The sequence below is a fragment of the Pomacea canaliculata genome, linkage group LG4, assembly GCF_003073045.1.
Source record: "Pomacea canaliculata isolate SZHN2017 linkage group LG4, ASM307304v1, whole genome shotgun sequence".
Lineage (NCBI taxonomy): Eukaryota > Metazoa > Mollusca > Gastropoda > Architaenioglossa > Ampullariidae > Pomacea > Pomacea canaliculata.
In genome coordinates this window covers 28,148,129-28,175,587 of record NC_037593.1, presented here as the reverse complement: position 1 = coordinate 28,175,587, position 27,459 = coordinate 28,148,129, and the positions used below count along the sequence as shown (strand labels likewise).

The 27,459-nt window shown below is 41.2% G+C and overlaps 4 protein-coding genes across 13 annotated transcripts in view; 2 read left to right on the top strand and 2 right to left on the bottom strand.

Moving 5' to 3' along the window:
• On the top strand, positions 1–7,129 carry LOC112562324 (stromelysin-1-like). The gene is made up of 12 exons (XM_025235516.1): positions 1–462; positions 824–945; positions 1,280–1,434; positions 1,672–1,747; positions 2,039–2,181; positions 2,364–2,618; positions 3,017–3,205; positions 3,586–3,756; positions 4,079–4,209; positions 4,777–4,928; positions 5,245–5,349; positions 5,729–7,129. The coding sequence occupies exons 1-12, from the start codon at positions 241–243 to the stop codon at positions 5,811–5,813; spliced, it is 1,806 nt and encodes a 601-aa protein (XP_025091301.1). The 5' UTR covers positions 1–240; the 3' UTR covers positions 5,814–7,129.
• An 833-nt stretch (positions 7,130–7,962) lies between these two features.
• On the bottom strand, positions 7,963–15,316 carry LOC112562323 (collagenase 3-like). The gene is made up of 12 exons (XM_025235515.1): positions 14,897–15,316; positions 13,998–14,125; positions 13,393–13,562; positions 13,002–13,077; positions 12,566–12,708; positions 12,059–12,313; positions 11,685–11,852; positions 11,259–11,429; positions 10,754–10,893; positions 10,334–10,485; positions 9,959–10,072; positions 7,963–9,410 (listed from the first exon to the last, which is right to left on the bottom strand). The coding sequence occupies exons 1-12, from the start codon at positions 15,113–15,115 to the stop codon at positions 9,266–9,268; spliced, it is 1,881 nt and encodes a 626-aa protein (XP_025091300.1). The 5' UTR covers positions 15,116–15,316; the 3' UTR covers positions 7,963–9,265.
• A 165-nt stretch (positions 15,317–15,481) lies between these two features.
• LOC112562325 lies at positions 15,482–21,174 on the top strand. Of its 10 annotated transcripts, none has more exons than XM_025235523.1 (6): positions 15,482–17,000; positions 17,159–17,271; positions 17,392–18,815; positions 19,066–19,192; positions 19,526–19,846; positions 20,017–21,174. In XM_025235523.1, the coding sequence occupies exons 3-5, from the start codon at positions 18,069–18,071 to the stop codon at positions 19,720–19,722; spliced, it is 1,071 nt and encodes a 356-aa protein (XP_025091308.1). In that variant the 5' UTR covers positions 15,482–17,000; positions 17,159–17,271; positions 17,392–18,068; the 3' UTR covers positions 19,723–19,846; positions 20,017–21,174. The 10 variants fall into 10 exon arrangements, 8 of the variants coding, with proteins under 8 accessions (XP_025091308.1, XP_025091307.1, XP_025091305.1 ...); XM_025235522.1 differs by having other exon boundaries at positions 17,387–18,815; XM_025235520.1 differs by having other exon boundaries at positions 15,482–15,915; positions 17,159–18,815.
• Positions 21,175–22,624: 1,450 nt separating this feature from the next.
• LOC112562501 (angiopoietin-related protein 1-like) overlaps positions 22,625–27,459 on the bottom strand; it is a gene marked incomplete at its 5' end in the record, with an annotated part of 47,862 nt that continues 43,027 nt past the window's right edge. The window contains 2 exons of the mRNA XM_025235780.1: positions 22,625–25,599; positions 25,916–26,096. Coding sequence (XP_025091565.1) covers positions 25,344–25,599; positions 25,916–26,096 — 437 coding nt within the window. The remainder of the gene's footprint in view (positions 25,600–25,915; positions 26,097–27,459) is intronic.

Below are 27,459 nucleotides of genomic sequence, written 5' to 3'. Positions count from 1 at the left end.
GGAGACCACTTGAGTACCTCAGACACTACAACATTCGGGTTAGTCACCGTTCATAACAGCTGGAACAGAATTTCCAGACAACAAAAACAAGTCATTTGAAAGATCTGAAGAACCGAAGACATTTTCATTTATTGGAGGAGACTAAAAGGATTATGTGAGAAAAGACAGCCTGAAAAACTTGAGTTTAAAATTACAAAAAATAATAACAATAAATTGGACAACTAGAAGGCCGTCAAGAAAATGATTTCAGCAAAGGTTTGTTTGAGATGGACTTTCCTGACAACTATTGTGGTGGCTGCATGGATTGAAGCTGCGCCAGCGAGAGACAGTAAAAGCACCGACAAAGTCGTAGTGGACAAGCAAGAGAGAGAGATAGTGCAGACGAGGTCGGAATCTGTGGCGAGCGTTCGCCGAGAGCGTTCTGCGACAGATACCAGCGGTGACGACGCTAACACGGCGGACGTAAGTTTCCAGTTTGTGCTGCACGTGACTGAAAAATCACTCAAGATATTCGAATTGAGCATTTCCTAGGATTTAAGTTTTAGGATGTTAATATTTTTAAGTCTTTAAGCATTTAATTCTTAAATTTGTTACTATGTGAAGCAGCATGCTTTTTTGTCAAGAGTTGTAGCAGAACAATCAAAAATGGAGCAATGGCCGCATTTTCTCCATCGTAAATTAATTAGTTTGAACGTAATAACAGACATTAGAAACACACGGAAGTTGCCGATGACATGACCACTACTGCGTAGGAAATTTTAATCACTGAACCAATCAACTTTTCGTGTCCTGGACGTAATGTTTATACGCTGTTCTCATACAGAACTTCCTGCATGCATATGGCTACTTCCGGAAAGGGAAACCACTCTCCTTGCAGACTGGACTGGCCACAGGAGAAGCCAGGGAGGAGAGCAATGAAGGGGATAGCACGTCAGATGCCGTCAGGTAAGGGGATAGTCTGGGTACTTCCAGATCAGCTGACCCTCATACGAAGTTTCATCTATCAGTCCATCAGTCTGTGCATCTGTTTCTCACCAGCCGCCTCTCCGTTTATATATTTCGAAGGGAAGGGAGGGAATCAGTGAGTGGCCAGCAACTATTTGTCAAAGCATAATAATCTACCTGATTTGGACATAAAATCAACAATCTTTTTGTCTGCTTAAAATTGAGGGACTCTGAATAAAAGGATATTTGTAAGCATGGCATTAAAAATATGGAAATTGCTTAATGTTTGGCAAGCCGAGCTGGTCAGTAAACTGTTTCTTGTTTCCTTCACTAGGATGTTCCAGAGCTACTTTGGCCTTCCCCAGACAGGACGACTCGACAGGGTCACGATGGAGCTGATGAAGAAGGACCGATGTGGTGTTGCTGACATCCCAGAAGAAAATGACAAAACAACAAACTTAGAAACTCCGCAATCATTTGCTCTTAGTGGTGAGAGAACAGTCTCTGTGTAATCCTCGAGTGGTCTTGATGGACAATGGACATTGTCCGAGCTAAATAATCTTTAATCTGCTTGCTTCTGAAGTAATTACTTTATTATTGTTATTTTATTATTACTTTATTAAATAATTTAATTCAAGTTGAGCACCCTTTGATAAGATGACATTGGATGAAGTAAAAACATATTGGGTTGAAGTTTAAGACTTTAAAAAAGGTTTTGTATTTTAGGAACGAAGTGGGAGCATGACACCCTGTCATGGAAACTCACCAAGACAACGAATAAACTGTCTAATGAAGACCAGCGGTAAGTTTGCTTGGGGTAACCGTCTTTATCACAGGTTGATTTTACCGGTTTAACATTTCAATCCATGATTTTATTGCTTGGTTGCGATCTGTCGCTTCATCTGAATAAAGTTCATTCGGGGTGGAAAAACAAGGGACACACGTGTATCAGAAGAACGATTTTTTTATGTTTTGATAAAAAAAAAAATTAAAAAAGGAAAGAAAAAACATAACAAAAAATAAACGAAGACGTCAACGGACAAACACCGCAGTAACTGATGAAAATGAAAAAAAACTTTTATTCTTTTTTCAGGAGAGTGATGCACGAAGCATTCAATGTATGGAGCCAAACGGCGCCTCTTACTTTCCGTGAAGTGAGATCAAATGACAATGCGGACATTGTGATACTTTTTGGAAGAAATAACCATGGTGACAGCTACCCGTTTGATGGTCGAGGTGAGTGGCATCTTCACTGCCTTCCCCAGAAGCTTTGTGTTTATTTTAAAACGAATCGCTTTTTTTTTCTAAGAGTCTTTTTTCTTGGTACAGTTAATGTACCGATGGCCTGAAGACCACCTTCTATGTCTGACAAGTTCTGTTCAGTCCATTTCCCTCAACCTGTCTCCTTCTCTTTACAGGCAAAGTGTTGGCGCATGCGTATGGGCCGGGGAAGTCCGATCTGGCGGGAGACGCCCATTTCGATGACGAAGAACACTGGACAAGGGATGCTAAGACTGGCTCCGACCTGCTGATGGTGGCCAGCCACGAGCTGGGTCACTCTCTGGGTCTGTCGCACTCTCGTGACCCCAATGCACTCATGTACCCGTACTACGGAATGCAGACGGCGCTGAAACTGGGCGACGACGACATTCAGGCCATCCAGTCGTTGTATGGTAAGTAGGAAAAATTCGAACAAACATAGAGGTGAACAGAGAGGGAAATCATTATAAAGTGTAGAAACAAACTACAGCAAACAAATAAATAACCAAATAAAAACAAAAAATAAATAAACAGACAAGTAATAAAAAAAAACAGTCAAAAGAAAATAAGACAAATAAAGAAAAAAAGACAAAACAAAGAAAAAATAGACATGAAAGACAAAAATAAACAAACAAAAGGTAAGACAACAGACAACAGGAGCGAAAGAAATAAAAGAAGAAAAGGCAGACAAAATGAAGCAAGAAACAAAGAAAGAAAGATTAATTAGTAAAGTAGCTTATTGAAGTAATCCTGAAGTTGCTGTGAAAGTCGTGTCTGCAGTGAGGCTCACGGAAGTTGATGTTTGTGACAGGTACCCGACTGGGCCCGCTACCCACCACCAGACGACCCCCCGTGGTCACCCAGGGTAGCACCGCCAGTCCGCAGTGGACCAAGAGTCACATGACCGCCCCCACGGCTCGAGCCACCACCCGCGGACCAGTCACTGGATCGACAACTCGTCCTGCAGGCTGCAACATCGACTTCGACCACGTCATCGAAGGTGAGAGAGGTGACGTCACTGGAGGCAATGACTCCATCAACATCGGTTGTCGCGAAAAATGTTCAGCGCAGTATTCGAAAGAGTAGAATCTATTTATCTTATCTATCTCCAAATAAAAGTTTTCCAAGAGTGAGCGAGGGTGGGATCTAAGAATATGTCTTGTTTTTCAATTTTGTTTTCTTATAATTCTTATAAGTTGAGGTGTCATTCGATTCTCTGGTTAGAATCAGAAATTCTCGGTGCGTCTTCTCTCCTTATGTTTATTTTTTTCCTCTATTTACTTATTCTCCCTCTCCTATTTTTTTAACCTTCCCCTCACGCCATCCACGGGTGTCTCTTATCTTCTTTCTAACATTCGCCATCTCACCCACGATGTGCAGATGACAGGAACGTCTACATCGGCATCAAGGGAGACCAGGCGTACCGCTTTACGTCCGAGAAGCTGTTGCCAGGGTACCCTGTACCCGTGCAGAGCCTCTTCAAGGGGGCGCCCGCTCGTCCGTCAACGGTCTTCACCTCACCTGAGAAGAAGACAACATTTTTTATAGAAGGTAAGAGATGCTGTGGTGTGTGAGGTGCGGTTGTCGCAAAATGATGAATCACTTTGAATAAGTTCATCTGGACCACACACACACAAACACATACAGTCACTCTCTCTCTCTCACACACTCACAGGTAGAGAAAAGGGATAAAGGAAACAAAGAAGAAAGAGAAGGGAAATGATTTTCAATATTCTATCAACTGCCAGAGACTTGCCGCCATCACGAAATATTTTATATTTTTATTTCGCCGTTCTCTTGATTATAAATATTTTCAGTCAGCTTGCAAACTTCAAGCTTCTCATGATGTGTTCATTAATTAATACCTGTCCAGGTAACCGTCTGTGGCGCTTCACTAACAATGTCCACGACGGCAAAACCGCCGACATCCAGTTTCCAGAGGTCATCCGCTTTGTTCTTCCACTTGTGGACTCGGCTGGAAACAGACGGTTCTTTGCCTTCGGGGTAAGTTGTAGGCTTCATTATTGCATTAGTTGATTCTAACATGTTTATATAAAACGACTTATTTATTATGCGAGATGCTACATTTGGTCGTTACGGAATAAAGATGTTAAATATTGTATCCAAACCAACGGAAATCAGCGGAAATTTTCGAGTGGATTTCGGTTTCCATTTCATTGTCTTTTGATCCCATTCTCCAACTTCAGACTTGTACATGTTCTGGTTTTTCCTTATATTCCATTCAGAAAAACGATTTTAAAAAAATGTATACAGGTGTAGAGTCTTTCTCTATATATATATATATCAAAACTAAGGACACAAATGGCAAGTAGAAAGATGTGTTTTATGATGCCTTCCGATGAAGACTACTCCATTTGTCTTTCAGTTTTTTAAGTTTGTCTCTAATAATGAAAATATATGATACTATGTTGACCTATAAATTGTTTGTTTACCCGAGATGACAAGCTGGGCTTACCACAATAATAATTCAGTATTCACTCATTTTTCTGTACACCTCAGACAGCCGGTAGAGTACACTACTAATCTGTAATCATGTTTTGTGTACTTCAGACAACCTACTGGTTTGAGTACAATTTTGATGAGCCAAGTCAGCTGCGTCCCCGATCTTACTCGATAGTCCAGTACTGGCCAGGTGTGACGACTGATGTCAAGTATGGCATTGAGTGGAGTGACGGACACATCTACCTGGTGACACCTGACAGGTGAGAGAAAATTTCGATTTATCTGGTGCTGTGTTTGGGGTTTGGTAATTTTAAAAGATCATTTTCATTTTCATTTTATTCGCTGTATTTTAGCGACATAAAAAAAAGCTTTTTAAAATTCTCTTTCAGTAGCAGTTTCATCGGTAACTTTTTGTTCATTTGTTTGTTTGTTTGTTCGTTTGTTTGTTTGTATTTCGAAATGCCTCTAACCCCTGAAGCTGTGATTGCTGTATATTTTGCGCTACACTAATCTTTAAAAACATTTCTGATGTCTGAAGAGGTGCACCTTTGTATGTTGTAACCGTTCGTCTTTCAGTCACGTGGTACTGGACCATTTCCGGCGACCGTTGAAAGGAGGAAAACAGTCGGGCGTCCCTCACTGGCTGCAGGCTGTGTGTATGCAGACTGCCTCTCTGGCAGGGTAGGCAATCATCTATCACAATCATACCTCTTTGTTTATCCATAAACCGATGACAATAAAAATGTTTACCATTTCTAATCACTCAAAATAATGACTGCACATCGATGTGTCTTTCTGGATTATTAGATAACTCAACAACAAAATCTTCCTAACCGCAAACTGCTAGAAAAAAAAAACAAGACCCCTTCCCCACAAAAAAAAAACAACATATATATAAATTAAAATGTGGGTAAAGAGTATATTTGCAAAGTAATGGAAACCTACATTGAATGGAACATGATATCAGATAATGTGTATTACACGAAACCATGACAATTGTTATCATGTCATTTTGCAAACACTGAAAAATAATTTATTCAAATTTCGGTTATTTTTACAGGTCGGAAGCTACTTCAAAGACTCCATCGCTGATACTACTGTTGGCAGCATTTGTATCAGTTATATTTGTGTTTCCACGAGAATAATGCCATAGGTAAAACGCTTCTTCTGAGGAGGAAACGAGAAAGCAGGGATGTGAATGAATGTTGGTGTTTCCATAGAAACCGCCTTGAAGAAACAAGCAAACCACGACGAAAACCTTCAGGTCCTTGGAGTCATCTACTGACAACTAAAAATGTGAACAGATGAGCAAAGGAACAAAACCTGGTTCGGATTGTGGACCGCGATCATCGAAACTTTTCTACTGTAGCTGAATTTTTGCAGCACCGTCTATCAGAGACTTTCATGATGAGCTACATATCATCTCACTTCATACGGGTGTTTGGATGCAATAATTAAATGAAAACACCTACATGACTGGAGGGTGGGGGTAGGTGGGGAAGTGGGAGTGTTAGCACCACAACATATCGGCTTTCAGCATCACACACTGGGGCAGTTTGTAATGATGTTTTGAGCGGAGTGAGAGAGAAGCTGAAATGACCGAGAAGATAGCTGAGACTGGCTACTGAAAGTATACTAATTTATTGTAGTAAGACATACATAAATTATGTTAAATAAATTAAAAGTAAATTAATAACTGCAAAGCAAGATACAGAGCAAGAAAAGGAAGTTAAGAGAAAGAATGTGGTGAGGGGGAGAGAGAAAGAGAAAGAACGAATGAACAAAGATACTGAATGAAATCGAGAGGAAGAGAAAGATATATGAAAAGAAAAAATATAGAGATGTGAGCGAGAAAAATGCGAGTTAATAAAGAGAGAGAGAGAAAGTAGCAGAGAGTGGATTTTGGAAGAGTAAAAAATAATGAAAAGTAATGATAACGAGAGTAGATGGAAAGAGGATGAAAGAAAATAGAGGAAAACCTATGAGAAAAAGTAAGGGAGAGAATAAAGAAAGTGTGGGAGAGAAAGGGAGAGAACTCTTCATCAAACACTGTCTCGTCATCTTTCGTTTCGTCAGGAATGACGAGGCAGATGTTAGCGCGAACAACGGAATATTATTATTTGTTATCATCGGTTGTGTATCACTTGCTTAGTTTCAAGACGACATGTTGTACTCCTGAAAACTAAGACTGTACTTTCTTTGTAGGTTTTTTGTACTTTCATTCTTTTTCTTCATTTCTTTCTTTTTTCATTATTTTTTCTTTCTTTTTTGCTTTCTCTTTTCTTTTGTTGTGGTTTATTTATGGTTATGTGATTTCTGGAGAAGGAAAGACTGAAGCACTGGTTGTTATACTCCCATGTCATCAGATTTGTATTTCATGTTTTATTGTTTCATACTTGTCCATTATTTATTGCAATAGTTATTTATTGCTCGCTAGAAAATAAAATATAGTCTCAACAGAGCGAGGTCTTTTCGTATGTATAGCTATCAGTGACAGTTGTAGCGGTTATGAACATTCATTTACTCATCGTCATTTCATTGGACAGAGGAAGATTGTTTCCTGGAGGCTTTAATTTCTTTATACCTCTTCACAGGCTTGTTCTTAATTCTCATCACCTTCTCCCTTTCTCGTTCTTTCTATGTGTGTGTGAGAGAGAGAGTGTGCGTGTGTGTGTCTGTGAGAGAGAGAGAGTGTGTGTGCGCGCGTGTGCATGAGATCCGCTCACTCACTCCTTTCTTTGTGTCTTTTAGTTGGATTATTTGACCTTCGACCTTGTACGCTTTGATTTGCGCATGTCTGCATCTTACACGACAGCCGCCGGACATCCGTGTGACGTCAGTAATTAAGATGGCTCCTAGGTTACAACGTACACAATGAGCGTCTGAGGAAGTCCACTACGCAACATCCTCTGTGGAGGTGTAGTGAAGTCAGAGGCAATAACAATAAACAAACACACACACACCAACACCTCACACTCACCTCACCACACAAACATGTCCTGTCTTTAACTACCGCCACGTCACACATACCGTGTACATCTAGCGTGAACACAACAAAAGCAGAATGTAAACAGTTGTGTATTGTATAAGAACTGAGACAAGACATTTTTAAGGCTGTTAAGAGAACAAGTGTTGTGCAGGTCATAAAGACAACATTAAAAACATTTAAAGTAAAACAATTTACTGTAAACCTCAATCATGTTTTTCCACCTCTCCATGACTTATAAACACCAATAGCAAACACACACACATATATACATGCACACACATAAGACAAGTACAAACAAGAAACACTCTTGAAGTTGAGCTGTTTTATTTTGTGGGTTAATAACTCTTTCAAACTGACAACTGAACAGCATCGGTAAGAAAAAGAACAAAAAAACAAAAAAAGAGAGAGAAACGAGACATTAGCGATTCAGAGACAAAGAGAGAGAGAGCATCCTTGCAATATCCTTGCTTTCTTTTTTTTTTTTTTGCTCCGTGTATATGGGAGAAAAAGATGCCAATCCTCGAGGTGGCTCTCACAATGACAGGCGGCAGTTCTAGACAAACAGGACTCTAGGAAACAGTAAAAAAAAAACCCAAACAATATATTTTTATTTCTTGTTCTCTGTTTGGTTTCTCGGGGTTTGGCTTTGTGACTCTCTGAGAGGACATTGCCTAGCTTGACACAAGTCATCATCCTAGGGACCGCAGCAGGACATCCGGGTATTAGCATGGCTGACTCACATGTCTACTGATTACTACTCACTGTCTGATGCAATATAATAAGCAACAACCCTTCAGGAAGTGTGCCACACTCACAGACGATAACAACAGGAGAGAAAGCACACACACACACACACGCACGCTCTCAGATGCAAACATGGAGAGAAATGCAAACATGCAATCTTTCTTTCTCTCTCTTCCCTTCTTTCTTTGGTTTTGGAATAAACGAAGTCACGCAGCATTCAACCATCCAAAAATGAATCCATGCTAAACCTCAAACTTGTAAAGGAGTTACAGGGTTGTGTGTGTGTCTTTTTCTCTTTACCTTACATTCTCTCTCTCACACACACACACACGGACGCCGGCACGCACCCACGCACAGACAAAAGCACATTCTCTTATTCTATATCAAAAACATTCAATCTGCAGCAATATTAGATTTTTAAGTTGGCGAAGGATCACCCCTAACCTTTGCCAAATAAATAAACAAACACTAAACAAAAATAAACGTTTGTTCGAAAGACTAGCTGGGAGGTAGATTTGTTTGACCAAACATTTTTAACAGTCACATCAACCAGAAAGTAGATTGTGAGGAAGTGAGGCAGCTGATCAAATTAATGTTGAGTGTAGCAAATAAATAAATAAATGATGATGTGAGTCATCATCAAAGTCATCAAAAAAACTTCAAGTACATCAATGAAGGCCATGATGGATTCTGGACAAGCTGCCTTGTAAGTATGAACTTCTCTATTACACTTATATACAGCATGAAGCTCTCAAACACAATAATTAATCTTGTTGGTGTTAATGGTATTAACATTTATGGTTTCCTTGTGTCCACACCCTGCCTTATCATCAGGAAACGAGCGGCTAACTGTCATGGCGAAATTCATGTTGAGTGACATCTCTGTGTCCTGTGTCTAAACAACAACAACAACTGACATATAGCGGCATTGCCGGGTAGACACACACCCAGTGATACCAACAGAGTTAACAACATCCAAGACCAGGCCGACAGACCACTCGCAGCAGACCTGAAAATAAGACAAAATAAATAAAGTTCAATTTCTCTTCCAAAAACTGTGATTTGGAAAAGAGAAGTACGGCTTCAACAACAACAACAACAACAACAACAACAACAACAACAACAACAACAACAACAACAACAACACACTTTACAAGACTTTTACGAAGTTTCAATAGTTTTCTAGTGAAGAATGTTTATGAAGCAAAATGTAAACCAATAAATGTGTGACACACTGTGCGACTTTTCGCTGAAATTTCAAGCTGAAGCTGTGTTAACCTAGTGATAAAGTGGTTCACCGTATCTACAACAGAGTGTGTGGAAGTGGGAGTGCCCCTAGCTCATTGTGTACCTAGTTTCTAGAAGTTGGCAGACCTAAATGTGAACCTCTCTCCCAGTCCAACCCACTTTCTTCTCCAAAGTCTTCTCCTTGTGACCACGAGACTATTCTTTCACATTTGTGTAACAACCAACAGTCGGCTCACTTAAAAGGCATAAGATAACATTTAATAGCTGTCAAGTATTTTTTTTAAAAAAAGAACTCATTTACAAAAATACCTCGAGTATTGCTGTGATGGTGATGCTTGCAGATTTAAAGCTCGCAACCAGGGTGGACACCCGGGCTGCTTTCCGGAATTCGATGAACGCCGGAAGATATTGAAGACAACATGGCTGTCAAAAGTTAAAAAAATGTTTTCGTAGATATGTAAACAACCTAAAATAAAAAAAACCTAAAACTGCACATAGGGCATTCCCCCCCCCCAAAAAAAAAAACCCAACAAAACAAAACAAAACAAAAAAACACAGTGACATATGTACAATGAAGTGAGATTTTGCAATAAAGCAATTCCTACAAAAAGTTATTTAAAAACTGCCAGGTCCTGACTATAAAATAGTAATGTGTTAAAATAACAACTATTTCATGCGTCTCACCTGTCAGGTGTGATAAGGTAGGTATTTCCGTCATTCCAGGCAATTCCGTACTTGACATCAGTCGTCACACCTGGCCAGTACTGAGGTATCAGGTAATGTCGAGGTGACTGTTGACGAGGCTGATCGAAGTCGTACTCCACCCAGTGGGTACTCTGGGTACACAACACAAATCACCGTTTTATTTTCTGATGTCGGCTTTCACTTCTTAACAGAAACATTTATTTTCTTGCCTATTTTGAAGTCTACTTCTCAAACAACTATGATATTTTATTTATCGTGTCATTATTTTCCTTTTAAACATAATTATGTTCAGTTTCAAACTCCTGAGCATGTCGGTCTCTCTCCGCCAAAAGTATCGCACTCATACTCGTGTCCGGGACAGCAAAATGCAACACTTGTGTCAGAAGTGTAAACACTTACACCGAAAACGAAAAACCTTGGTTGGCCTGTGGTGTCCGGGAGGGCCAGGACAAAGCGGATGACATCAGGAAAGTCGATGTTGAGGTTTTGGGGATAACCACTGTCCAGGGCATGGTCCGTGTAGCGCCACACACGATTTCCTGAAAGTAAAGTAGAATCCTAAAAATTACAACAAAATTACAAAAAAAAAATACAGTATCTGTCCTGCGAACCAAAACGGATCACGAATTTGTCAAAAATTTTTCCATTAAAAAAATGATTGGAGACAGCCATGTGACTTCCATAAAAGGAAATTATTATCTTTTCCTCTCCCTAAAATTCCCTTTTTCCATGCAAGTTTGGCGTTCTCGTGTATATTTGCTTTATTTGTCCTTCAGTATGCTCTAAATCCTGGCTTCCTTCTCACATAAATGTTTCTTGCACGTGGAGATGACAAATTATTAAACGCATGCAAACACAGACATATCATCAGCATGCAATCGCACGGACAAGCACGCAGACTGACCAGCAATGAAATAAGTGGCTTTTCTTTCAGGGACCGAAAACACGGCATTAGGACGGAACAGGGCTCCAGGAAAAAGTGTGTCCAAGGAAACTGGGTTGCCTGGCAACGCTCCGGATGATGTAAAGCGGTGAGCTTCGTTTCCCGTGATGCCGATGAAGACGTCCTGGTGATCTGAACATCCGGGAAATGAAAACAGCATGAACTTTGAGCAACCAGCAGTCAATAAGTAAATCAGTTATAGCAGTCTATGGAAAAGAATTTTGTTGTGGTGAAAAAGTTGTAGAAAAGAACAAAATATTTCTCAAAATTTCTGGGAAATTAACAGAACAAAGCGATAGTGTTAAGTTATTACCACACAGGTTTATATTGTTTTAATTAATTAAATTTTATGAGAAACACACGTGTAGCTGACATGGCCACTCTCACCTTTGATGATGAAGTCGAAGTCAATACCGCATCCTGCTGTTGTCGGGGGCTCACTTGCTGGAGGTAGTGGTTGCCTAGTGATGAAACTTTTAACCCACATGGGTCTGACGGTGGTAGGAGGTCGCTTGGTCGCGGGTCGTGAACCTGTGCCTGTTCCTGATACCACTCCTGTCATGGACATCAATAGATATTTCAATACACCTTACCAAGAAAATAATATCATGAGAAAAGTTCTGCTTAATTACCAAACTCTAACGATGAAGTTGCTAAGAAAACTTTAACGGTTGTTGATCTTTGATGTTAATCTTCTATCTTTTTTCTTCACTTGTATCTCTTTATTGTCGTTGTATACCTATGTATCTATGGCTGCCTACCATACAATGTCTGGATGGCCTGAATGTCGTCGTCGCCCAGTGTCAGCTCCGTCTGCATGCCGTAGAACGCGTACATGAGTGCACTGGGGTCACGAGAGTGCCCCAGGCCCAGAGAGTGACCCAGCTCGTGGCTGGCCACCGACAACAGGTCAGATCCCTCCTTGGTGTTCGTCGTCCACGGCTCATCGTCATCGAAGTGGATGTCTCCCGCGAGCTCATTTCTTCCGGGCGCGTACGCATGCGCCAAGACCTTGCCTGTGAACAAGAGCGCACACTGGAATACGAACTCGCATTGGATAGTAAACAGAATAAGTAGTAAATATAATCTTTGTTACATATCCCTAAAGGTATAGAACTATATAATGTAGAGCAAAAATCCAACCAGGGTCAATTTATAAACAGTTTATAGAGAGAGATAAAAGAGAGGAGGTCAGATGTAACATTTGAAAACTTAGAGATGTGTTGTTTGTAGATGGACGGATCGTCGCAGTGACCTCTGGTGCTCACCTCGTCCATCAAAAGGGGACTTGTCGCCATGGTGACCGGTGCCGAAAAGTACCACAATGTCTGCTGGGTCTTCTCTCGTGACCTCTTGAAACTCCAGAGGTACTTGCTCTTTCCACAGGTGAAACGCATCGTGCATTACTTTCCTGCGAAAATAAACAGCTCGTTATTATTCTTTCTGCCTTTTTATTTATTGACTGTTTTTTCTTCCTTTTTTTTACTTTCTTTATTCGTTACTTTCTTTCTTTGTATTTTTTTAAAATGTTGTATTGTTTCTTTATTTTCATTCTTTCCTTATTTACTTATTCTTTTCTTTGTTTTCTTTAATTTCTTGAATCCCACGTTTACACCATCTTACAACTGCTGCTACATAATGAATGTTGTACGTCACGTCTACACAACGTGTAACGTGCTACGTCACAGTATTTGTCACACTAACCGTTGATCGGACTCGTCCAGCCGTTTGGTGGCGATGCCGAGTTTCCATGTCAGGGTGTTGTGCTGCCATCTCGCTCCTGAAACAAAACAAATCCGTTACTGGCCCTAAACACGTCAACACAAACCACTTCCTGTCCACATCGCCGAACAGTTTAGTAATAACAGTTTTTTGTACCCTTTGACCCCGTGTCTTCTTCTTTGAACATCAAGCTGAAATAATTAACAAGCTTTGAAATAAAATTGTCATTTAATTGTTGCTGAGAAGTCCCATCTACCCCTTAAGTGAAAGGTTAAAAATAATAAAATCAATGACAAAGGAAAGAAAAGCGTAATCCAAGACAAACAGAACACAACAAATAAAAATAATCCATTAAACAGAAATTGTTTCTCACCACCATAGTTGATTGACTGCGGACTCTCGGAATCTGTCGAGCGCGCTACTCTGGTGTTGTCGTCATCCTCTGGAATGTCAGCCACCCCGCATCGGTCCCTCTTCATCAGGTCCACTGTGGCTTCGTCAAGTCTTCCTGTCTGCGGGAGTCCGTAGAAGCTCTGAAACATCCTAGTGTAAGGGGAAAATGCAGAATCTTTAGTTTATCAGGTAAACGTTTACAGAACCAGATATTTCAAAACAAAAAGAAGAAGAAGAAGAAAAAAAATGTTCTCAAGAAAACTGCTAAACAAACTTTAAATACAAGAAGAGGGAAATGGTAAATTTTAATTTCAGGAAGAACAACAAAAATATGGCTAGCTGACCTTTCACCTTTGAAAAATTCGATAAACGAACCATGCATCCAGATAATTATGCCTACAGACAGACTGAGGGACAGACAGACATATCACCAATTTCAAATTAATGACGAATACCTGGAATTCTTTATTACGTATACATGTCAAAAGAAATGGTGGGGAGCAAAGAAATAGTAAAGAACACAGAATGTATATTAAGGACAGTGACAGAATAAAAATCCTAAAGTATATCAGCCAGTCACGTTACCTCACAGCATCAGTAAGGTCAGAGGTCGCGTCCCTCTTGTACCTCTTCTCGCCTGCTCCTGTCACTGGAGCAGCTGGGAAGGAGAGCGACTGGCCCTTTCGGAAGTAGCCATAACTAGAGAGGAAATTCTGTTTGGAAGAGGTCAAGAAGCTGAGGTCAGACACACGAACAGTCGACAAGCCAAAGGGCGAGCAAAGGAATAGTGCAAGCACACTTGATAACGCGTCCACAAAATGTCGGACTTGAATAATACAATAAATAATTTTAAATTATATGGACAGTAAATTAAATGCCTTCCAAACCGACTACAGAGCTGCAGCATCACAGAGCTAGAATGTTGTTCAGTGGCTGTCTTGTATCGCAGTCTTAGTTACGACATGAATATTTAACTATTTTCTCCCTTGTTATTAAAAATATTGGCCATCATTGGAGGTATCAGTTGAGGCCTCATTTCTGCAATTCTCACACACCAACGCGTTTACACTATATTTCTGCTTACTTAGCATATATCCGTCTTCAAGTGTCACGACCTTAAGTCCTGTCTGAGGCAGCCAATGGGTGAGCAGCAATAACGAGGGCATGGACTTTGTGCAACAGGCTAAGAACTAATGATTAGTGTTCTAAACTCCTGGGTTCTGTGTCCGACACAGCAAGCTTGGCCAAACGAAGCCAAACCTTGGCGAAGCTATGTCCACGATTGAAAAAATAGGTCACATTTATTTAATTAATTCACTGACCATGACCTCTGATGATGCGGATCGATATTTGTGCAAAAAAAAAAAATTAGCTCAACCCACCACCTAAAATAAACTTTTAAGATTAACATTTAAATCCTATAAAATACCTACAAGGGAGAACAAAAGGATTAGTTTACGAAACAACAAAAACCAGGCAAATACCTCCGCCATTTGGACATTGTCTTCCTTCTCGTTGTTCGCAAAACGATCTTGGAGAGCGCTCGCCGCTGGCGCTACGCTAGTCACTGACTGTGTGACTTGTCTGACGGTCTTCACCTCCTGATGCTCAAAGTCTGTTGCTGGTGCAGCTCTGCTGTATGTGACTACGACTACGACTACTGCAGTCAGGACACTCCATCTCCAAACAGTCGCTGCAGTCATTCTGATATCACACTTGCTTCACTCTATTGAATTTTTTTTTTTAAATCCTCAGATCCTTTTATTTCTTCTCTTCTGCAAAATCCTTCCAAGATTTTTTTTTTGTAACATAAAGTTAACTGGTAATGTCTCTGGTATCACGATCTGTTCTATTCCTGTACGTCTCCAATTGTTACTTTGACACGGGGATGTAATGGCGAGTTCGTTCTACATCCCTTACAGCCCCAACAGTCCACTTGAGAGCTTTTAAACCACAATAGCCAATGTCAGCCACGCCTTCCATCTTTAGCTCTCAACCGCCATTGGCGTACGGAAACATGTGTGCTTGAACACATCCGGGCTCTAGTGCCACCACCGATGTGTGTGTCAAATGTGCTAACGTTCGCTTGAAGCCTGTTGGCTTTGACAAACATGGACGAAAGTTTGAACAATGCTTCTTCATGAGGGTTCTAGAAAATCTTTTTTTAACTTGGTCAAACGTTTGTCTACATGCATCTTGGAATTCGGTGTCGCCATTGAAGACTTTAGTCCTCAAACCTTCTGTACAATTAATTCGCTGACATGACGGAAAGCTTTGAACTTTCATCTGAGGAGGAATCCGGTTTAACTGACACAACAGTCGCAATAGCTTATCCTACACCATGCATTCAGTTAAAATGCTAACAAACGGTTAGCAGTTTAGCTGGCTGCTTGGAGTTAGCATCCAGCTAGATGGCTGGGCTCCGGTTCCAGGAGTCACAAATTGCAGACACACAAATGAAAAGAGTAATTAATGATGATGATGGCGATGGTAACGATAACCAGTAAGGTAAGGAAAGGGTAAGAAGAAAAGTAAGGATGTGAGACTCGGTTGACCTAAACAAGATTTTTCACGATTGATGGCTGGAAAGCACGATTTGAGAAGAGGCGGTGCTCATTCATTTTTATTGATTCTTAAACGCCATATTGTTTACATGAAGTGTTGTCCGAATACAATGTTATTTACAAACAATGCGGTCAGGATGGTATGACAGCATGCAATATTATAATGCAAAATATCTGCATGAAGTATTACAAGTACACAATGTTACCGAGATGTAATGTTACCTAACTGCCGTGATTTCTGTTTAAAGTAATGATAGCAGACTGTTAGTTGATGAATGAAATATTAATTAAATGCAGTGTAATTTGAATGTAATGTTATCAGCATGGATGATCATGTGAATTGAATGTTATCTGTGAATGTCTCGTCTGAAGAATCAGTAATATAAAGAGTTATTTTACGCCCCAAAATCTGTGCGGATGCATGAGAACATCCGGGTATTAAAGTGGGTGAGGCTGACTCACACCAAGACCAGAAATATTCAACGGCATCACAAGGATTAGGTCGTGCCACCCAAGCTGAGTCTTGAGGCATTTCCTTCTTTCTGTTTTTTTTTTTAATCAGATCATACCCCACCCTCATCATATCTTTCCTGAAGACTTACCCTTTCCTTTCTTGATGATGATGGACAGGAGAGAAGAACCGGTTGCTGACGGCTCTGTGGTTTAAGTAACCGGAGATTGCTACTATCTTCTTGTCGACAATTCTCACACAGCGCTTTAAAAACTTAACTCAAAATTTTTAGTAAATAAAAAATGTTTCATCCCCTCCACTTTCTCCAAACCAACACACATAACACCACATACAGTACATTAACCACTAAGATAGGATTGTTGGGATTTGATTGGTTATCGGCTCAGCACGGATAATGACAGTTTACTGAGACTGATAAGCACCACTCGACAACAGCTTTTCCGAGCGCTTGTTTTCAAGGCCAATGAAGTCCAGGTCATTGTCAAATGTTTCTAATAAATATCTTGGCTTTACTTTGCTGTCTGGCTGCTCAGTGGTCTGTCTCCTCCGTCAGTAAGGCAGTGCAGCATGTTCATTAATTGTCTTAATTTTATTTAATTTTCATCTGTTTGCTATGTTTCTCAGTTTCAGTTCATCCAATTTGATTAGGATGGCGAACCTGGTGTCAAGTGTCATCCAAGTGCTAACCTTTCACCTCCGTCTTTGAACAGCACTGTCAAGCCCTCTCGGAGGAGCAGCTAGTACTAGTGGAGCACTTGACTCTCTCCTCCTTGCCCTTCCCCACAACCCTCATGGCCTGCACTACACACTTGGCTCGGTGGTGGTAAGTCTGAACTTCTTGCATTTGTTACTTGTCGCTTGTGACTAAGAAAGCTCGATGCACGTTCCGAGAACACTAAGTGTGCTAATTTATGCTAATGTATTCTGTTGTTCATCAGAGCAGATGAATCATGGGGAACTCTAAGAATGGCTGAAATCCTCAGAAAATCCCTGATTCATGACGGATTATGTTGACATCACGCGCGGAAGTTTCTAGAGCCTGGTGCAGTACAAGGAGTGTTTGTTAGTGGCTGTTATTATGTTTCTAAGCACGTGATGCACGGCATGAATTGCAACAGAAAAATACACTTTAGTTTGGCGAAGCACGAATGTTGGGCAGAGGTCCTTCTGCTCACTGTTCTAAGCAACAACAATGTCATCAATCTTGGGCTAAGGCTGGCCAGAACCTGAGACTTGATTGATATCAGCGTTCGTTTTCTTTTGCTCCGCGATAACTCTTTCCCAAATCCTGGCGTAGGGGCAAATAACTGAGATAGCGAAACCCCAGGGGAGATAACTGGCCTTTCTCGCGGTTCACCCCCTTGACCTACTCCAAAGGACTCTATTAAATAATTACTAACATAAAGGAGCTTTGCTATTTTACAGCTCAAGACAGGCTAATTCACATACTCCCTGCTCTCGAGGTAGATATGAACTCCATTTTGTCCACAGTCTGCTCGGGTGGACCAGGTAGTTCAGGTAAACACACTGGAGGTGGGGTGGACCAGGTAGTTAACACTGGAGGTGGTTTTGAACGAGGTCTGTGAGAGGATGACCAAAGCATAAGCACTCGCCTCTGCCATGTCAGCACGACAGTCGAGTTCGGAGGCAGATTCACCAAGTGCTCATGTCCAGTCTTCAACGGCCAAGACAGGGAAGCAAAGCACCGGTGGTTCGCCACCAAACACCAGACAGGGAGGGCAAGCCACCCCGCAACGACAGCCCAGTCTCGGAGGAAATTCTACTCAGTCACGGCCAGCCACAAGACGAGAAGACGCAGAGCTCAGCCCTCGCAACAGCCTGAAAGAGACAGGACCTGCAATTTCCAGACATTCCAGTTCAAGGATCAAGAACCGAGCATCTGATGGAGTTGACCCCGCTAGCGAGACGACCTCTGCGGCGGAGAGTAAACGCGGTCTGGACGATGTTGAGAAGCTCTCGCAGGCGGCAAGGAGTCGAAGCTCGACCCACAGGGAAAAGGACAGAATTAAAGACAAGCACTCAAACCCTGAGGTTAACGAAGAGAAAGACAAGGAAGATGAAAAATCCGCCAGTGATGCAGCTTTCAACAGCGATGTTCTTGGGATCGAGAGGTACAGCAGCTGCAGTCGGGTGGATGCAGCTGGTGCTCGCGCTGTGCTAGACTTCGGACCGGAGGTGTGCAGCTGTTTCCCCTCCCGCAGCAGCCACACGGTGCCGTCTATGCTGTACGACCAGGTCCACTGCCTACACTGTCACGTGACAGGTCACGCCCACGTGGGCGTTTTCCATTTCGATGATAACTGGGACGCCAATGTACGCAATGTGAAGTCAACGGATCGACATCCGGTAAGAAAAATAAAACTCGTATTGATGAAGGTTTGACAAAATATTTGTAGTTAACGAGCAGTCTATAAATTATGTGTGAACTCTAATATGTCCAAATGTCTTTTCTCCTTTATGTCATGGTCACTCATTTGTGTCATAAACATGCATAAATATGACACAAAGCAATGAAAACTTTACTAATAAAGAAAGAGGAGAAAAAGAGAGATTGACAAAAAATGGAGAAAGAAAGATTTATTTCACTCATTTTCAGCCCACCAAGAAATACATCAGCGGCTACCCATATTTCCAGCTCTCAGAATTTCAAGAAGACGACCACAGCGCTGGCAAAGAAAAATCACACAACACGACAACTGAAAGATCACGTGCAGGACAACGAGGTTAGAAAACACACACCTGCACTGAAGCTAGAGCAGCCAGGTAAAACAAGACACCAATGCACTGACATGTTAAGATATTACAGACAACATGAGGTTTAGTGGGATAACAGGTTGAATCGAAAGCCAAACCTTGGTTCACTGAGTACGGGAGCACGAAGTATGAAGTGAAACTCGTTTACTTTCCCTCGTTTCTGTGTGTGTGCGCGCGTGCGTATGTGTGTGTGAGTGAGAGAGAGAGGGAGGAGAATGTCTATCATATCTGTAGAAGATGTCATCTAATGATATATTGTATACGAAGTTTAAAAGATACCTACGAGACTTTCATTCGTCAAGGTAAAGGAGACAAGGAGACAACCAGCTTTGACGAAGAAGGGAACAAACTCCTCTTAGCCTCGTCTGCCGTGTCCAGGTGCGTGCTGACCCGAGCGACAACGGAGAAGCCGAGTTCACTTCTAAAAATAGAAGACACGTCACTGAACATCTCTCACGAACGGGAGGCGAATAGAGGGGAGACAAAACTGTGCCGGTGACCGTGGAAACGCCATCCCGTGTGGCCAGTCAGTCCTCTTTGGTGGAAACATTCCAGAGACACGACCTCAGCCGGTGAATTCGTATCGAGGTCCAGGACCTTCCGGGGACAGTTTTACGATCCTGGTGAGTTTACTCACGTGTTCTTTGTGAGTTTTAAGTGGTAAGTGGTCTGAAAGTGGCGAGCGAGCGAGTGCACACGTGTACAAATCTGTGAGAGAGAGAGACAGACATGACAGCATGTCACCAAGCCGTGTGATATCAGTAACAATGAGTTTTTCTTTCATTTATCTCAGCCACAGACGAGTGTTACATATTTGACATCACCCCTGATTTCGGGAGACGACTCGACCAGTGGAATGCTCGCAAGGAACTAACGAGACAGAGAACTCGCGACACCAAGAAGACAAAGGGAGACAATTACTGATTCTGGCATTGTAGGTCATTAATTAGGTTTGCTCAGGAAAACTGCATTGGAAGATTTCCATTTTAAGAAAATTAACAATTATATGTATAGATTAACGACAAAGAATATGTGTGCTAAACTTTATTTACAGAATAGGAAGGGCATTTGTCTGCAACAAAAATGAAAAGGAAAAATAGACCGGCAAACGTGATGGACCTCCAAGGACAATAATTTTTTTTCTGTTTTCGCTTCATTATAAATCAGTCATTAAATAAGTTACAAAAAAATGTCATATTTCATGTCACAGCACAGATGTTAGAAATCCCAGATTTTAAACAAGAACAGTTTCTATTTAGAACTATTTTCCTTCCAGCTCCTCAAGAAAGGATGAAGTGTGATACATTCACACATAACTGACATAATCACCAATTTATGTGTGACTCATTATACTTACACCAGCCAATACTAAACACGCACAACATCATCTATTTAAGACTTTATTTTGAAAAATATTTCAAATCAGGAGCATAAATAATAATCTGACTGCTTTCCATGCAACATTCAGTGTTTGAGGATGAATTGCGGCTTCTGACAACAAGCAAGTTAACAAGATACAGAGCAAGACCTGCTAAACAGAGACACAAAAGGGAAGGAAGGAAGAAGAAAATCATATGTAAAGAACAGTTTCGTTTTTTGTTCCGAAATTAGACAAGTTCTTTTTCTGCATAGACTGTCAATACATCCGAAAAAAAAAGTTTTAGCATCTACTTCATAAATTTTCTGACAAGACATCTAATCATGACTGGTACCATGTTTAAATGTCGAAGCACTGATGATTTTATCAACTGTGGACTTTTAATTTCAAGATATTCTCGTGTTATTATTTATGGGAAGCCCATAGAAAAAAAAACAAGGAAAGCAACAACATAAACATTATGGGATGCTCCGGCAAGCCCTGCGTTCTCCTCTATCATATTATCAGATAATTGTTGCACGAGGCTCACTGGAAGCTGCTTTGCCATAGTTTATATCTGTAAAAAAAAAAAAAGTCAAGCTTGTGATGGAAAGTTGGTCAACAAAAGACCTCAAGACCTAACGATGACCAGTGAACGACCGTTAAAACAGATGAACAGTTGACACCACCTTAGAGAAAACAGAGGAACAATTCTGACATGGCTGTCCTCCTCTGATAATGACATTCACAACATTGACAGCAACGACCACTGTCATCGCTCAATGTCGACAAAGCAGAATTGACAAGAGGATAAATAAACAGCTACTCAATGTTTCTTGTGAATAAGTTTCCGAACACATTGAAACCGATAACTAGCGACACATCGACATCGACATCGACACTTCAGACAACATTAAACACCACCACACAGATATTAAATAACAAGAAAAACACATAAAAGCAGTACATTTCGTTCATGCAGGTATTACTGGCAAGAAATGTCATCCTACAGACTTTGTTACTTCATAACACACGTTAAGACATCTGAAGTTGTTTCGGTAAAAAGCGCTGGACCGAAACGGTTGCTTTTGTTAAATAAAATATTTGCTTCAGCATCGCTTTAAAGTTTTATAATGTCAAAGACTGAGAAATAAAAAACAATGATACTGTGTTTTTTTTTTTAAAAAAAGCTTTAAATATGTAATAGACAGTCATAATTAGTAAAATTAGTTAGTGTGTTAAGGTTTTACTGTCTGTTGCCATGGCAATGCTATCCTTGCTTAAAATGGAGAATGCACGTGAGGAAACTCCACAACTTTGTCAGGAAGTTTGACAAGATGGTATCCACCACTAGAACGAAAATTTGCATTTGACATCTTGTTATTGCGCTGATAAAGAAAACTTATTCTACATATACAAGGAATCAAGGGAGGTCAGCAGGTATTTCCACAGAACAGACGACTGGGTGAGCTGCCATCACCAACGTAGCTCACGTACTGAAGTCAAACGGCATAAACATTAATCTTAAATATGTTGGGAAATATTTGTTTTAATAATGGTAATCTCTAACAGACTCGCTGAAATTTTTTATGGCCGAAAGTTTCCGTTTTAATTCTCACTTGATACGCGACAATGCAGTTTTTGAAATTACAAGTTTTGGTTAAAACAAGTTCAGTAAGAGTCTTAATTTTAAACTATATTTTATATTTTTTGTTTTTATGTGTTTACATGTTTTTAAATGTTTCATTTATACTATACTTTATATAGAAGCTTTCATTAAACAAAAGGTTTGTCAATGACATCAAAGTGTAAGTATAGTGTGTGGCACTGGCTACCTTAAAGGTGCTTCTTTAAAGGACACGTGGACAAGGGTTTAAACATTTTTGTGTTTACATGACAGTTAGATAAACATTTCGAAACAAATAACCCTTTTTTATGAGCACAGAAACACAAAGAAATTAAAACAAAACAGAGGTGAAAGGAGACACAAAGACACGTAAACAGAAGGAGACAATGCCTAACTCAGCCAAATAAAATTCTTAATTTCGTCCATCAGAGCTGTAACACATTTATTAATCGTAAAGAACAGATACGGTCGTGTACAATCGTCCCTCTGTTGACATCAAAACTATAACTCCACCGACTTCCTACCCTAACACAGATGCCCTTACATTTGCTTGGGGTAGAAAATGCTTTAAAGAACGGTAACAGCAGTTTCCTTGGAAAGGAAAATCGACAAACGAATCAGGAAGACAATGCCAAAGCAAATGCAAAAGGCTACAAGAGTAAGGCAAAGATGTTTGCTTATTCAGAAGGCATGCGTCCAGGCGGATTTCAGTGCAGATTACAAAAATGATGGACAATCGTTATTTACAAAACACAGCACAACGAGCTAACACTATACAGGTCTACAGCAGGCCGGAGCAGAGGCATAGACAAGCTTTGGCAGACCAAGTCTACCTGGCGGAAGTTATTGCATAAGAAGGAGACTTAAATGAAGTTTAGGAAGGCCAGGTGAGTGGCTGAAATCGCTTGCTGCATTTACGAGGCATGTGACAAAAGTCAGAGAATGTACATTATTTACACGTCAGACACCTGCCTGCTTGCCGGACACCACCAGGTGGCGTGACCAGCACACAACTTCATAACATACTGACCAATCATAACAGCAATATTGGCAACCATCGTCGGATAGGTAGGTCTGATGAACAAACGTTAATTCTACGTCCTTTGTACAACGACCCATCTACCCGCCCACACACGCGCGCGCACACACACACAGGCTCGCATAGACACGTGCTCTCTCCTTCTGTCATTTCGTTCTGACACACTGACGCCTGACTACAAGTCCATAAAGCTCATGTTTCTCATAACCACTGCACATGCATAGTGTCAACTTAATATTGCATATTTACATTTTTGTTAACAACAGAAACAAATCCTATAACAAAGACATTTATTTGAAAGCAAATTCTTCATATAAAACAAAAGGTTCACACTTGAACTATTTTGTCTTGCTTTCATCCTTCCATCCTCGTGTTAACCCAGATGTGAGCTTTCTGAACTGACAGTGTCTTCTTTCTCGACAGACACGTTGGCACGAGGTGAAAGGTACGGGTGGGAGGAGAGAACTTGGGGTAGGAAAAGGAGAGTAGTATGTTCACTGCCTATTCTGTCTTTTCGAACACGAGGGTTACCATATTCTGTTCTGTCTTTTAGCTCACATGAGCTTACCACACCTGTCCCGGGCACTCAACTGCTCAAGTGCAGTTTACACATTTCAGTGAACAGCGCAGAAGGAAAAATACAGTTTACCAGCTTACACTTGTCAGTGGACACAATAAACTCATAATGCTAGCTTACATTTCTCTGTCAACACCGCAGACACAAAGTAAACGACACTCGTCAGTAGACATATCGTGAGTGAGTGCTGTTCACACTGCTGTGTCCACGTAGACTACCAGAATACGGATGTTTTGTTGCATAAAAATGATTATTATAATACATTGCATAATACTGACAAACTGTTGCTATCCTGAATCGGAGCAAAAGCTAGAAATACAAAGATATAAAACATTTCTACACGGAAACTTTATGAAGTGACGCAAAGTAGATGAGTACATCAATATTTACTATGCACCAGCTTGAACAAGAGACACAGAGACGAGGGATACAATAATATCAAACTAGATGCAGTTCGGCATAAAACAGGGGGCACTCAAAGAAGAACAAAAAAGGACAAACGGAGGCAAACTGTAAACATGCACAAGGAACAAGAGTGAATGGGTCTCGACTGTTCTGTCTGTCAAATGACTTCATTTTCATCTTTCACTATCAGTACATAAGCGTTGTCAGTCCGTTTGCCAAAAACAGTAAGTCTTGAAAATTACAACGAAATTCTGTGTAGGGGTTGAAATTTTAAAATCTCAAATTAGTCACCACCGTGCATGATACTTCTTGTTCATTTTAAAATACTGTTCTGTAAGTATTCAGAAATATAGCAATTGTGCACTTTCCAAGCTTTTAGAAACATACACACAGGCAAACACACTCATTCACTGGGACACAATTGTACATATGCACACGTGCGCGCGCACACACACACCAAAGAACCTATACTACATCAATAAGGTTCATTAAAGTTTAAAACCCCACACGAATAATAAAAACGTTAAAGAAGCCAGAATAACTTGCAGAAATTTCTAGGATTTTTTTCAGAGTACCTAAAGTTAATCAACTCGTAAGATTTGATAGTCTAAAGCATGAAATCATTTCAGTTCCCTTCTATTGTTTACTGACCCCTGACTTCACAAACCCTTTGCTCATGCCAGTAAGTATTTCACATTGTCCAGTGTCTCAAGTCTATTTACAGCTTACAGCACTGTTTGTGGCATTAATACAAAAACAAACTTCCAGTGACCGTCCCGATTGTCAGCCAAACGTGTAAGCAGTCCTTGAAGAATCGGTCACTTTGCCGCTGATTCAGTTCAGTTCTGTACATAACACCAACAATCTGACTCTCTGAACCACATTTCCTCCAGCGAGTCCGTTCAGGTCGATCGGTCACCTCGTTTCCACTGTCTTTTGTTGATTGGTTGTCTCTGCCTAACGCCATCGTCTGCGCAAACTCGTTCCCACCGTTCGAGCAACTTCCTTTTTTTTTTTAAGCTTTCGTGCGTTCTCGCCTGCCGCTGTTGGCGCCTCGAGTCCGCCCCCGTGACCGGTCCTTCCTCTGGTTGGCATCGCTGACGTCACTAGCTTCATCACCAGGAGGCGCTGTGGAGACAGGCGGCGGGGCCACTCCGGGCTTGACCATCATCTGCACGGCCTTTGAGAGAGGAGTACATGTGGATGGTGTTCCACTGGATGCCGTCGCGCTGGAAGTAGTTCTTGTGGAAGCCCTTGTGGTAGTACTTGCCGTTCAGGTGGGAGTCGAAGCAGTTGTTGAACCACCAGGCGCCGTGGAAATGCTCTGCGCAGCTGTCGTAGTATCGACCGTCGTTGTCGCGGTCCTTGGTGCTGGAACCAACAGAGAGCAACAGTTACAAGGCGGTCGACGACTGGCTCTGTCACCAATATATTGTGTTGGCAAGCACCTTTTTGCTTTTTTTTTTAAATGACTATAAAAATGATTTTTTTACAAATGATTTACACAAGCAGCCAGTACAGAATTCAGGTTTTATTATTGCTATGGACAATTTGCTCGCGAAACGAACAGTTGTTCGCTTCAATAACTAATGGTGTCAAAGCTTAAGGACCGCCAGTCAAGCGTAAAGAAGCGACCGAAATAAAGGGTCAGGTGTGTTTCCATGACAGCGGCTAGTGCTGCAGGTACCTGAAGGGCATGCCGTCGTGGTTTTCCCAGTGGGACTTGAGGGAGTCGCCGGCGTCGCCATGGTAGCTGCCGATGTGGAGGCGGTAGAGGTTCTTCTCGTTCTCGATGGTGAAGGTGTCGTACAGAGCGGTGTAGGTCTTGTCGTCCCAGTCGATCATCTCGATCCGCAGCATGGTGGGCTCTGAAACACAGGACACAATAGGATAAACTAACTACATTCAGGGTGAGCCATTGCACACAAGGACGAGACATTGACACAGAGGTTAAAAAGTAGATTCAGTGGCACACGGGATAAAATAAGGACACAGGGTAAGACAAAGCACTCAGGAGAAAATCGAAACATGTGGCTGAATTAGATGGATCGAAACACGCGAACACCTAGGTCAAGATAAAAAAAAAAACAAACTTACTGGTTGAAACACAAAACATCTGAAAAATGCTTCACCACAGTACAAGCATGCTGAACTGTAGGATATATCCATGTATGCATCCGTGGTTTTAAAACCTTCCCAACTCCTTTCACATGTCAATCAACAACATTGTGATAACAGTCGTGAGTGATGGACTGTGAAATATTGTGAGAGAAAATAACAGTCGATCTGTTGGACCTGATCTCGAGAGGTAGAGTTTCTATGTCAACGACCTCTAGGCCCCATGGAAGAATTTCTATCACAGAAAAGGGAGGGGCAGACAACAAAGACAGAGAGAAAACATTAGACATGCACTGACAGGTTTTTATACACGCCCTCACATCGACACTACCGCCCTCATCTGAACTTTTCAGAGAAAGAGAAAAAGAAAAAAATTGGAAAAAAAGTAAGAGAGAAAGTGAGAAAAAAAGAGTGTGCTGATGTGTAAGTGCGCGTGAGTATGTGAGTGTTTGAAACAGGGAGGGAGAGAATATGTATGTGAGAGAGAAAGAAATAGGATGCATGTGACAGCGAAGAATGTAATTATAAGAGAGAGCATGCGCGTGTGCGTGTGAGGAGAAAATCATATGTGAAAGACAGGGGGAGAAATGGCATGTATGAAAGAGGAACAGAAAGGTAGATAGAGTTATGAGAGAGTTATTTGTGTGGGAGAGAAAGAAGGGGGAGGGCACAGGGAAGAAAGAAAGAATAAACCTGTTCACCTACAAACCTTAGCTGTTCGTAGGCACGCGCTCATACATATATCTTCTGCTGTATGTCTGTATATGGTGCATGCAAGGACGTATCAACCTCATGTCAAACAGAGATACTATCAGATGTTTTATAATTGTCAATCAGAGCTCACTTCCTTCCTTTAAGTGAAGCTCAGAGAAGAAAAGCCTTTTTCACATGCCGCCGAGTGCCGGAACCCACTTGTCCTCCCCAATAGAAGCGCGAGCTGAATGGCCAGGGACTCTCTATTTGATAAGCTCCGGGTTTAAATGGTGGCCTCTCAAACATTTAAAAATCACTTGAAACTAAACTGAGTGCCCCTCTAGTGACGCCGACAGTTTGTAACTTGATACCAACGCTTTAAGACTCAACAGGTGGTAGTGTCAGAGAAAGATAAGGTAC